At 44.1% G+C, this 13,657-nt stretch overlaps 1 protein-coding gene across 2 annotated transcripts in view; it reads left to right on the top strand.

Moving 5' to 3' along the window:
* ARSB (arylsulfatase B) overlaps positions 1-13,657 on the top strand; it is a 139,998-nt gene that overhangs the window by 85,697 nt on the left and 40,644 nt on the right. The window contains exons 6-7 of one of the 2 annotated variants that reach the window (XM_036020455.1): positions 1,690-1,760; positions 3,962-5,604. In XM_036020455.1, the coding sequence (XP_035876348.1) occupies positions 1,690-1,760; positions 3,962-4,056 (166 nt within the window). In that variant the 3' untranslated portion in view covers positions 4,057-5,604. Of the gene's footprint in view, positions 1-1,689; positions 1,761-3,961; positions 5,605-13,657 lie in introns of those variants that run through there. The other variant, XM_028528533.2, reaches the window with a different exon arrangement.

Here is a 13,657-nt window from a genome sequence, read left to right as displayed (position 1 = left end):
ATATAAGTTCATATAGAAACATATAGAAGATAGAAGCTAACATATGTTGTAATATAGCAATAATCAATCCCATAAACATTTTATGAGTTTGATGAGGCCACAGTTTATTCTGTAAGATTGTGGTGATCACACAGTTGACATGCTAAAAATGGTATTATAAATGTATAAAAACAAATTTTTAAAAATCCAACCCACTTTGGTACACATACCTTTGAATAAAAAATGGTATCATATGCTAAAACTTTTGTTCTGCAAATGATGCCATCAGGAAAGCAAAGATACAACCCATAGAATTAAAGAAAATATTAACAAATTCTACATCTAGTAAAGGGACTCACATCCAGAAGAAAAACAAAATGATGATAGCAGTTGAAGTTTTTTTTTTTAACTAATTTAATTTTGTCTTAACATTTCCTTATGTGGCAAATACAAAGTTGCTAATCACAATCCAGATTTTTTTTTTTAATTTTATGGTCGTTGGAATCCCAAACCGCTGCTGTAGACAGCTAGGTGTGAGTTTGGTGTACGGGTATATTGAGCCACCTGAGAGCATAGCCTCTTGGTCACAGCAGGAGCCTGAACAGGTTATTCAGGCATGTATAAATCCTAAGGGGTTTTTGTTTATTTGTTTGTTTTTAAGGATTTTATTTATTTACTTTCAGAGAGAGGGGAAGAGAGAGAGAGAAGGAGAGAAACCTCAGTATGTGGTTGCCTCTCACATGTCCCCTACTGGGAACCTGGCTCACAACCCAGGCATGCACCCTGACTGGGAATTGAACTAGTGACCCTTTGGTTCTCAGGCCGGCACTCAATCCACTGAGCCACACCAGACAGAACTAATCCCCAGAGTTTTAACAGTTCTTGACTACCTTCTATTGGATTATCAAGTTGTCACTGTTCTCTCCCAGTGATTGAGATTGTGTCTAGCGCCTTCCATAAGGCCTGGTTTATAGTAGCAAAATGACCCACGTATTTCATGCACACCCCACATACATCTGATGGTGGCTCTGCTCCCAGTTTTTTCAGAGCACTATTTTGAGAGTCACACAACCCCTTATTTGGCCAATAACCTACTCTGTGCCTTTCTTATCTATAACATGAGAGGATTGGGCTAAAGGACCAGGTTTTTTTCAGCACTCTTATAGGTTGTGATTGTATTTGCATATACCCTTTTTTTAAATGTTAAAGAGGTGCATATGTTTCACATGCATTTGTATTAAATGAGTTCCCTGCATGTTGCCAGTCCAGATATGGAAGACAGTAGTTTTTCTCTCAGAGGCTTATATTCAGAGGCATGTTGCATCTGCAGTACCGATGCTGCCAGCTTGGCAGATGCTCATCTTCATTTCACTGTGAGGATTCCGTGTGCAGTCTACACAGGGTGTCTTGAGTTCTCATTTCACTGCTGTTCAAATACAGCCTCATTGTCTATTGCAGAAGGTCACATTTAAAAATGTGCTTGACATTGAAGCTCTTGTGTAAATGTTCAGTCATTATTATATTATAGATAAACAATGACTCCTTGAAGATAGAGGCACCAGCCAAAGAGTTTGGGGATCTCTGAATTCATGACAAAGTTGTTAACTGGCATGTTTGTTATTTCCTACAAGTATAAGAGTAGGAAGTATTAAAATCATCCATACTCATTTGAGAGAGGAAATTAATGTTGCCTAAAAAATTCTTTTCTAGTGAAGGAAGCCCATCCCCCAGAACGGAGCTGCTGCACAACATCGACCCCGGCTTCGTGGACATTTCTCCGTGTGAGTACCTCATGCACTGCTGCTAAGCTGCATCTGCGTGGCTCACAGTTTTATTAGTGAGTGTGTCTCTGGCCTTGCTTTCTCTTTTCCGCTTTAGTTTTCTATAAAGGTAAATGGTTCCCCAATGCATCTGTTGTCCCAGACTCATTATGGCTTTGGTGCTGCAGAGGCTGAATTCTCTTCTCAGCTCTGCAACTTACTGACTGTATGACCTGTAAGACTTTCCCCTTTCTGTGCTTCAGCTCTCCCGTCTGTGAAAGGAGAACCCATCAACCTCAGAGGCTCCTTTTCACTGTGAATGTCATGTTGTTGCTACACTGTTCTTACCTGAGAGTTCCAGGCTTCTTCCAGAAAACTCAAGGTCAAATAAGCCATCATATCATCTGAGCAAGCCAGCCAGGTGCTGCCCAGCACCTGCTGCATCTCACGGGCACGGCTTAGCAATTGTGGAAGTATCTTAGCATGATTCTGTCTACTGCCTAAATTAACCCATAGGTAGCTCTTAATTCTTCAGGGAAAGAGGCCATTGAACGCTGTCAGCTCCCAACAGGTTGTGGTAGTCCTGTATAATAGCATCTCGGGGCCTTCAGGTTTGAGCTTGGAAAGCATGACCTATTACACCCTCTGCCCCGGTTCCATCATAATGCCCCATCTCAACACTGTCCTCAGAAAATAGTGCTCTCACATTTCCTTCCTTTACTTGGGTGCTCACATCGCCTCCCTTCTAATCAGAGTGCTGCCCCTTTGTTCAGGCTCTCCTTGCTTCTCTGTCTTCTCCAGTCTGTGCTAAAACCCACCACGAGGTTTCCTCACTCAGAGAATGACCCCTCAGTAATTCTGAATGTCTCACCGGGCAGTCGCTGCCCAGCTCACCTCACCAGCTGCTTTCCAGGCTGCTTGCCATCTAGACACTTGCCATTTCCAAGCATGCAGATCATTATACTTATGTTTGATTATGTGTTTCCCTTTGCCTGAAACACCTTTCCCTGCCTCTCCACAATTTTTCCTCATCCCTTAAAACCCTGTCCAAATGTCCCATCTCATCCCTATGAATGTTTTCCAGAAGCCCCAAAGGACGTGGTCACTCCTTCCTCTGTGCACCCCTCCTAGGCACCTCTGCATAGCCTTTATCAGATTCCGCAGTGTGTGCCTTCATGTCCCCCCAAGCTGAGAGCTCCTGGAAGTCAGGATCTGTGTCTTACTGACCTCTCATCCTCATAAGTCAACAGAAAGGTGTGCACTTAGTAGGCATGCAGTAATGATTACTTGATGACTGAGTGGCGGAGAGTTGGGATGGAATAAAGACCAAAGTGGAAGCATTAGACTTAGAAAGGAAAAGGCCTTGAAACAGGTAGGGATGGCTACATTATGGAGAAATTTCTGTTTCTACTGGAGCTTACTAGTGTGAATGAGAGAGGCAAAGGAGGTTATATGTCCAGCATGGCAGCCACTAGCCACATGTGGCAATTGAACACTTGAAATGTGGCTAATTGGGGATCAAAATGTGCTGTAAATATAAAATACACATCAGATTTTGAAGGCTTAGTGTGAAAAAGTACAATATGTCATGATATATATTTACTACTTGCTGAAATGGCATACTTTGGATATGTGGAGTTCAATATATTATTAATGTGAATTTTACTCATCTCTTTTTCTTTTATAATGTGGCTAATAGGAGAATTTTAATTACTTGTGTGCTTCTAATGGTCTAGAAGGATTATTCTAGAAGGTGTAGGAAATGATTCGGTCAACTGAATAATAGTTACTGTGAGGCTACGGCATCCTCAGTTGTTGGATTCTTCCCTGCCCCAGCACATCTGAGGGCTACGGCACGGCCCACTCTGTGACTGCGTCCCCAGAGCAGTGATTCTTCACTGAGGGCCATCATATCAGGGTCTCTCAGGGTGCCCAGAGGGAAATGGGGAAGGCAGGAGTGGTTGTGAAAGCTTCTGAGTAATTTAATGCACTGCATGTACTCCGTATAAGATCCAGCATAGTGCTGAATGTGCTGCCCACATTGTAATGACTGTGAACTGTTCTTACCCATTAAATCCCATCTAGAAACAAAAAGCCTTAAGCCCCCTTCACTCACTAAGATATGTTTTGTCTTGGCACCAGAAACGGGAGCTTTTGAGCTCTTCTCCTGTGTCACCTGGCCACAGCACCACTCGCTGTGATCTTCGCTGTCTTCCCTGCAGTGTCCCTAGCTCGTGTGAAGTTCATGAAGACATGGAAGTCAACAGAGAGTCAGCTCAGCTTTGCCCCCAGCCACCCATACCCTGCGAGGTCTTGAGCAAGTCCCTTCACTTTGCTTGGAGTCAGTTTCCCACACATGAAATGATGGACAGAGACCCTTTACTGCTGTCCCAAATTCATGGAGGGTATCTTGCCTTCTGCTCACCTCCCCCCACCCCTTGCAGCCCGCTCCAGGCCTTCCCTGCCAGCTTCGGACTCTTGCTCTGACTTCTGTGTGTAGTGAGGGACAGTGTTGGATCCTGATGTTGACATAGAACTATGCTCACTGTTTGTCCATAGAAGCAGGGCAGCATTCTGTACTGTCCATGCCTTCAGGCCACTAAGTGCCGCTTCTTAGTCATACATGGGTGGCACTGTGGGCCTTTCCTCCTGGTTTTCGTATTCATTTCAATCACCGTGTAGCAGCTGGAGAAAGGAGTGTTATTTGGGTGGGGCGGGGGAGCTGCTCCTTCACTGGGTAATGGTACAAGCCTGTTTCCTTTTCTATGCAATTAATTCATAGGGAAAAGTCTGCAAATCCTATTTATAGAATCTGTTTTTTAAATATGTTCTAGAGACTCCTGTGGAATGAAATTAGAGAGCAGCCAGCCCAGGGTGTAAATTAAGGATTGGCAGTTGAGGCACTGTTATCACAGAAACACGTCTTTGCCTTCTAACTCCAGCACTTCCCAGATGAGGTGTTGCTTACCTACAGCAGACGAGGGTAGTGCTCCACCTACACATTCCCAGAAGCCACTGCATCGGTTTCCTCATCTGTGAAGATTGATTAAATATGTCTACATTCCCTTCCAGCTTCAACATTCGGAGGATCGCTGTATAAGTAGGACCTTAAATGAGCAAAGCTGCTTCCTCGGTTCCTCTCCTTCGCGCCCCGCTGGGAAGGGTGCCCTCACTAATAAGCAGTGAGGCAGCCAAAGGCATGGTCATAACTGGTGAATGCAAGTGAAAATGTTAGAAGCACTGAGAGCGCTGGAGTGATTTGAAGTGTTGTATCATTTTGTTACTACTATATCCTGCCCACCTTTCCAGTCCCTGTTCTAAAACATCATGACATCAATCAAGTTTTCCATCTGCTCTTTTTTTGGTCTTGTTGGGTATGGTGGCCCAGTGCCTCCTCCTGTTGTGAGTCATAGGACTAGACATCAGATGTTTCCTAGGGAATCCCTGCCTTCCCTCGGAGTAGTTCCACGTCCCCTCACCACCTTGCCTCTTGGGTTCAGCAGCCACAGCCCCTCCCTTTCATTCTGAGACTACAGGGCAGCCCAGACGCTCTTCTTACAGGGTTTTCATGGCCACGTACCCTCGCTAGGTTGTGTACCATCTGTCCTCTTTTTCCTCACCAGTAAAAGCAATAGAAATGTATGTGTTCACCACAAAGAAAAGAATGTGATTTGATGGCATTTTAGGGACATTAAAATTCCATTTTTTGTAGAATATGTTGACCTTTTCAAAAGAATACTGTTTTAATTACTGATGTCTAATATATCCATAGTGCATTGGCCATACTTTATGTTAATGGTCGCATAGACAAACTGTAAAAACCACGGACAAAATGAACCCCAAGTAGGGTAGGGCAGTAATTGGGTTCCCCAGACCTCCTCGAGAGACAGATGTGTTCCCAGACCTGCAGCCTCTGGGTTCAGCCCATCCTGACTTCCCCTGTGAGTCCAGAGCACCGCCTCTTGCTGCTGTTCTCTCGGGGACCCTGCCTCCCTGGCACACTCTCTTCCATTGCTTCATTGGTCACTGGCCCTCTCAGAGCCCCTAATCTGGCCCCACTTTTATCTCCCCGGCCTCGGCTCCCATGCCAGCGTCACACGCGTGGGCTGCAACTGCTTTCCTGTGTGCTTTGAGGACACTGTTTATTCATCTTCGGAGGCTTTGTTCGGACATAACCTTGGACAGACATGTTTTGGGTTCTGTCCACATAGTACTTTTTTCTCTTTCCCCCTTCCTCAGACTAGATCCTAAGGATTATTTACTCCCCCGTGTCTTTAAAATGTTTCTTTCTAGCAGGCAGACCTAGACTCAGTGTCTCTTTCCAGCAGCACAGAGTGGGCCATGAAGGAGATCTGAGAGAGGGCCCGAGGGAACAGGATGGTGCCATTGAAGCTGATTTATGGGGAAGCCTGGAAACACCCAGAGCCATGGGGAGCATCCCCGTCCCGAGTCAGGCCAAGATCCTGCAGGTGTGAGTGTCACCTGGAGACACACTCCACACTCCGTACCTTTCCTGGGTTCTAGCTAGCATGCCTCAGACAGGAGGAAAAAATATTTCAAAAGCATTACATCAACCTACAGGCTGCAGGCTTGATCTGGGCTGCTCTGAGGTAATGACCCTACTCCGTCTACACCCACAACCCACCTTGGCAGTCAGATGTGTCATTCCCTGCACCGTTGGCATTCTCACAGACCTCTGACTGTGTAACGTGCACACATATACCTGACACACATGCACACGTTTAAGGCACTCGTTCTGCTGATAGGGCTTGATTACAGATGAAGGGCACTGACAGATGTTAGCATTTTCCGTACCACCAAAGGCCAAGTCTTCAAAGTGATTCTGTCCAGCTTTGTTACTATTTCACTGAAAGGGCCTCCTCTCTTTAAAGGTTATAATGAGATGTTATTTCTGCTCATGATTACAGGGTGAAGGAGCACTCGTCCCTCCTTCTCCTCTCTCACACGCTCATTTTCTGCAGTAAAATTGCCAAATCTATACTCGAGATCCAAGAGTCATCCAGGTTTGCATGCTTGGAGCTGCTCCCTGTTTCCTCTTTAGAGAAACATTCAAACCTATTTCCTGACATTAGGTTGCCTTTTCCAAGATAATTTATTCAGTAGATGCTGTCTGCCCACGACATGCCAGGAACTGTTGTAGGTTCTACTGATCAGTCAGACTTTAAGTTTTGGTAAAACTGGCCTGGAAGAGGGCATGGACACAGCCACTCACTGCCCCGCCGGCTGCGTGTGGGTTCTGACCTCTGACAGCTGCGTGCAGACTCTGCCTTAGCCTGCCTCCTGCAACCTCCGTCATTCAGCTGAAACAGCCCCTCAGCACTGTTGCAGTGCCCTCCTTCAGTCACCAGCATCCTCCTTTGCATCTCTGATCCTTGTTTAGGACCCAAGTCACATCCCTACTTCTCCATGAAGTTCTCTTTGATCCCTCCAAACTTGAGTCCCTTGAGTTTCTCTGGAGCATCCTAGGACAAAGAACTCTTGCCGCCTCATACCGCAATTATGTATATCTGTGTGTCTTCCCCACCCAGAGCCATAAGCTCCAAGGAGGGCAAGATTTCATCTGTACAACTCTCTCGATGCCTTATGTATCAGAGATTTTATACATGCTGAAAGAATGCATGCTCATAAATTAGTCATTTTAGTAGGTTATCATCTGCTGATTAAATTAGAATAAATCTAGCAAGAATAATAACATCACACATTATTTTCAAAGCACTTTCATTTTTTCTGGGCATATTTGAGAAGTAGCAACTACAGAGGCAACTTTCTACCTCTCAGCCTGAAATGAGGTATTGAACAGAATAAAAAAGTTTAGGTGGGATGCATGAGGCACACTGGCTCTCAGTGAAAGGATTGCTCATCACTGCATAAGATTCCAGAGGGCAGAGGGCACCCTGCATTCAGTTCATCCATCCTCCTCATAATCTAAAAGGAGAAACTGAGGCATCAGTCGCAGACAGCTAGTAAGTAGTGGAGCTGGAACTCAGGGCTCTCCAGGTTTCAGCCTCACATGTAAGTCACATATTTCTCATTTCAGTGGTCTCTCTGCTTTCTGTTCTAAGCTAGTTTAGTGGGAAAGGTCACCCAGATCTTAGTTACAGCCATGTCACTCAAATAATGGCACAGTGACTGAACACTGTACACTTGAACGAGCTGGAAGAATGGGTCTAGTAGTGACACTAGCCTTGTAGTTTCACATATCTAGATGATAGCAGCTTCTGTTTGGTTTTTTTTTCCCCACCAAAGCTTTTTGGAAAAAATTATTTTTAATTGAGATACAGTATTATATTAGTTTTAGGTGTACAGCATACGGACGCCACATTTGTATACTTTCTGAAATGACCATAGTAAGTCTAGTAACCATCTGTCCCCACACGCAGTTATGATGATGTTATGGACTCTGTTCCTTGTGCTATATATTACATCCCCATGACTTAGCAGTTTCTGTTTGTAAAGCTGGTTATGGAAGCCGGTCGGTGCCTTGTAGTAATTACATTTGAGGTTGGTGGCGGAACAAGGGAGCAAGGGGTGGGGTAGGGCAGTGTGGCTTCATGGAACGTGCCGAGTTCTGGGGTTTCAGAAAGCCCTGGGCCTGAATTCCAGCTTTGACTTCTTTCCTGCGAGCCTGTGGATAAGCTGAGTTCTCTGTTTCGTCACCCACAAATTGAGGGTGGTTGCAGCTATCTCCCTTAAATGCGTCCAAACAACAGTTAACAGCGATTGTGTTCTGGCCATCGGGATGGGAAGGAGGGTGTCTGTACTTTTGACTTTCTGGATTTCTGCAGTGTTAATTGTTAGTTGTGAGAACATGTGACTTTCCCCCAGCTCGGAGGGGTCTTCTGAGACTGGACTGTTGTAACGCTGCTGGGTTCTCAGTGAGCAGGAGCTGGGACTGTCCTGGAGTTCCTGCTCCCGGTGTCCACCTGTCCCGGGTCAGAGAAGCACACGTGTGACCGAGTTTCTCCTCAGCCGTCAGCCCTGAAACCCTGACTGCCTGTGTGACAGCTCTTTCTTTTCATGAAACAGGGGAGCTCGTTTGACAGCTTGTCACAAAGTGAGCAGAATTTTGTGTCTTCTCCAGCTGCCGATGCTTGTCTTTAGCAGCTCACCAGGCTCTCCTCGGTGTGGGTTGGTGCCTGCCCTCAACCACCGAGCCCGAACACAGATAACTCTGCTCCTTTTTAATTTTCAAAGACTTGTGTCCGGCCTCTTTCACTTTGGGGAGCACTAAAGTGTGTTTGGAAATGTGGCTTTTCTGATGCCAAAGGCAGTCCCTCAAGCCCCATAGCCCGTCCACCCCACTTCACAGAATGCATCTCAAGTAACATACATCAAACCTTCACTGTTAACACTTGGTGCTGGCGTACTGGCTTTCGTCCTGGGAAAATAAATAAACCAAACCAAGCCCACAGCACTTTAAAAACACTAATTAATCCTTGCCACAGACCTAGGCTATACAGAAATGGCAGATCCCACTGCCCCAACTTTATGATTGGAGAAATGAGGGCAAGCACTTTTTTAAGGCTTCCCAGGGCCAGATAACAGAGGCCGCCAAGAGGGGTTTGGGCTGGCCCTGCTTGTGCGAGGAGGGCGCCTGGGCCAGGGCCAGCTGCCTCCTGAGTTCTCTTCTGCACAGCGCCACGGGGTTACTTGCCCAGAACCCCATTTACACCTCAGCTTCCTGCCCCAGGGTCACGGTGATGCCATGTTCTTCTGTTTCCAACTGACCACTTATTTATTTGCTTGCTTTTGTTTAATTCTGGTAGAGCCTAGAATTTTAGCCATAGCTTCCAGGAGTAGCTTGGTAATTCTAGTTGGTTAAAAGGTCTGTGCTGATTTTGACATTCAACACAGACCACCCTCCACATAGTCCCATTCAGACCCAGCAGCTGTGCCCTCCCCACAGGGGAGCTCTGTTGCAGCCCTTCAAGGCCAGTCAGGCCCATGGTATTGGCGCAAACGGAATAATATTCATGGAGCAGCTGGGATGTCTGACATGCCTTTATTCACAGGTGGGCGAGCCATGCATGCTGCAAGCTGCATGTCCGTCTGCATGTGTCTGCGTGGCACATGTCATGGCCCTTGCCCCCCAGCGTGGCACCCATCGTAGCACCTGTCCCCTTGTGTGTCTCTCATCATCATCACCCCCAGCAGGGAGTCCCTACCTGTTTAAGTACTAGAGGGAAACAAAGCCAGAGAACTGCCAGAACAGTACATAACATGACATAATTCTGCGTGTGGGAGCTGATTTCACGATATGGGAACAGTTTATCGGACCCAGTCTCAAGGCTGTGAGAACACTGGTTATCAGGCCCCTCCAAGGCTGTGGGAACACTGCTTCCCTTCATTACTCAGACACGGGGGTGAGGAAGCCAGACTGCCTCCACTTACCCCACAGGGGCCCACTTCACACCCAGGTCTGCCCAGACTCCCTCCTTTCGCTCAGTCTACACCAGACATCTTCCCGCCTCAGCTCCCGAATCCTGACAGTCTGTAAGGATAAACATGGACAGCTTTCTTGAAAGAGTAAACCATAAAATTCTGGAAAAAACATAAAACCTCAATAGATTTTATGGGACATATCCAATGAAATTAAAATGGAGTAATTTCACTTTCTAAATATTTACTAATCTGGTCAGATTTTTTAAGGGGCAATGGGGTACTTATGTATAAGGCTGAGATAAAACTTTTAAAAACATTTCTGAGAAGCAGGCTGTAGAAAGCTGAGTATATGGTCTACCCCAGGTAAGCCATTAGGTACACTGTTAGTAACAGGCATTTATAGACTGAGGTCTGTGACTTCTGGCAACAAATGTGGGGACTGAATATATGTCCCTTGCTTCTTAAGGGTCTTTTTAATCAGAGGGAAAAATATATGCCCAGGAAATGATATTAACACAGTTATAAAATACACAGTTAAGGTAACAGTTATAAAATAAAATAGCAAGAAATGATAAGCAATATAAATTGAATATATAGGGTGGGGCAGAAAAAGGTTTACAGTTGTTCATATGGAAAATAATACAATTAATAAGAATACAAGAATAAACTGTGTTTTACATACTCACAGTTGTAAACCTACTTTTGCCCCACCCTGAATAAGCACTAAGGAGAGGTAAATAATGAGAGGCATTTGGGGTGGTAAGACAGAATTCCTCAAAAAGTATAGTTTTAAGTTTGTCTAGTACTTCAACAACTTTGGTTTTATCTTTTCTTGATTTCTCATGAATGAACAAAAATAGTATTTGACACTTTATTAATTTTCCCTGAATGCTGGTACAGATTACAATGAGCTTAATGACTTAAAGCAATGTGAATTTATCACACAGTCCTGTAGGCTAAAAGACTGACGTAGGTCTCACAGGACAAAAATCCAGAGTGTCAGCAGGGCAGGCTCCGGAAGAGAATCCATTCCCTTGCCTTTTCCCACCACAGCAAGCTGCCCACCTCGGTCTGCCCGTGGCCTCCTTCCTCCATTCAAAGCCAGCAGTGGGAGGTTGAGTCCTCAGAGCACTTCAGTACAGCTGCCTGCCTGCCTTCTCCTTCTCTGACCTCCTCTACACCGAAGGCCTTGTATGATTATATACATTAAGCCCACCTGGATAATCCAGGATTACCTCCGCCTGTCAAGGACAGCTAATTAACCTTAAATCCCCTTTGCTTGTAACTTACATTTACAGGTTCTGGGGGTTAGGACATGGGCATCTTTGGGGGCCTTTATTCTGTCTTCCACAGACACCTCTCTGTTTCACTAAACTTTATGAAAACTACAAAGAGTAGTTTATAGCCTAGTTGGAGAGAAGAACAAAAACATACAAAAAGTTAAAAGAAAACCAGATAACAGCTCAAGGCAACAGTGGTAGAGACATTACAAGTTGTACTTGACCAATTGCCAGATCATTTCCATGGAGCCTGATTGAGAGCTGGCTTGAGAGTGAAGGAGGGCGAAACCACACAGGCCAGTTTATGAAGGGAAGGGAGCCTCGCTCTGGAGCTGGAATGGAGTTCCTGCGATGGAAAAGGCCATCCGCCTGGAGACAGAGAACAGTGTGAGTGAAAGGGGTGTGTGTGTGTGTGTGTGTGTGTGTGTGTGTGTGTGAGCCCTTTCCAGGGTCATAGGGAAGATGGGAAAAGAGAAGATGGGAAAGATAAATTAGATTGTATGCCAGATTGAGATTAGATTTGATCTTGCTTGCAAAGAGAAGTTTCCTGTTTGTTTTTTGTACATACAAGTAATGCATTGAATGGGGCGGGGGGGGGGTGTAGAAATTTTTAAAAAGTGCAGAAAAGCTCAGAGACAAAGCAGGAATCACTCTAATCCCACTATCCTGCCCCTTGCCCCCAGGAAACATTGTTAATATTTTGGTGTACTTTTCTATTTTCTCTCTTCACTCACTAACACCACATTTATTTACATAGATTCTTACAGAATTCAGATCATACAACATATTATTTCATTACTTATTTTTAGCATAATTAAGTATAGAAACTTTTTATCTTTAAAATCAGTTTGTAACAATGTCATCAATGGCGGCACGTCATAGCAGTCTGGGACCTGTATCTGCCCTTCTAACCTGTGGCAATACTTGACCATTGCTCTATTTTTGCATTTGTTAAGATATTTCAGTTTTTCACTAATATAAATAAAACTGCAGTGACCATCCAATAATTTGAGAGGATAATGTCTAAAACAAAATACCTGGGTCAAAGGGCATAAATAATTTGAAGACCCATTGATATGTGTGGCCCAGTTGCTTCTCTGAAATACTGTGAGTTGCTAGGTCTACCATTACTACAAAGGAGTGCTTATTTCTTAGAATCTTGGCTAAAGGGTATATTAGCATTTTTTAAAACATGTCTCAGTTTTGTAAATAAAGTAGTGTTTTAATTTTATTTCTTTAATCATACTGCTGAGGCTAGGCTTATTTTTCATGTTCATCAAATATTTGGGGGCCACAATTACTAGTTTGTCTTTTCCTTGTGTTAAGAAAAAAGAGTTTTCTTATCAATTGATAAGACCTTTTTATATGGAAAATATTCATCTTTGTAACAAATTTTTAAAATGTTATTTTATGGTATCTTTAAAATGTTTAAATTAAAAACTTTTATTTCATAGAATTCTCCCATTTTGTTTAAAATTTTTAAAAAATTCTTTATTCTGCCCTGGCGGGTGTGGTTCAGTGGATTGAGTGCCACCCTGCAAACCAAAGGGTCACTGGTTTGATTCCCAGTCAGGGCACGTGCCTGGGTTACATGTCCCCAGTGGGGGGCACATGAGAGGCAGCCACACATTGATGTTTCTCTCCCTCTCTTTCTCCCTCCTTTCCCCTCTCTCTAAAAATAAATAAAATCTTAAAAAATAATAAAAATTCTTAGAATCTGAGTTCAAATACTCACTTGTATTTTCTTTTTGTCCTACAAAGGTTTAATCTTTTATATTTGGCTCCTTAAAAAATGTGTTAGGTATAATAAAATTAATGTAAAGTAGGTTTACAGTTTTAAAACAGCAAAGTCAATATTGTAATGGCCAGCATCTTGGGAGAAAGTTTAGATTTCGATTGAATTTGCATTGAATCTATAAATCAGTTTGAATAGTGTTGTCATTTTTAACAATGTCAAGTCTTTCTGTTCATGAAAACTGTATTTTTCTTTGATGTAACCTTCTCTAATGGCCTCCAGTAAAATATTACATTTATGAGTACTCTTCTAGTAACTGTCAAGCATACACTGCATATTGTTATCTAGTCACGACACTCCCAGAGGAGTCCCCAGAACTCTTCATCTTGTGCTCGGAAGTTGGTTCCTTTTGACCACCATCTCCCATTTCTCCTGCCCCCGTGTCCTGGCAGTCATCATTACTCTCTGTTGTGAATTCAGTTACATATGTGGTATCAGTA

This window comes from Phyllostomus discolor, chromosome 3, assembly GCF_004126475.2.
Source record: "Phyllostomus discolor isolate MPI-MPIP mPhyDis1 chromosome 3, mPhyDis1.pri.v3, whole genome shotgun sequence".
NCBI lineage: Eukaryota > Metazoa > Chordata > Mammalia > Chiroptera > Phyllostomidae > Phyllostomus > Phyllostomus discolor.
This window is presented reverse-complemented; position numbering and strand designations above follow the sequence as displayed.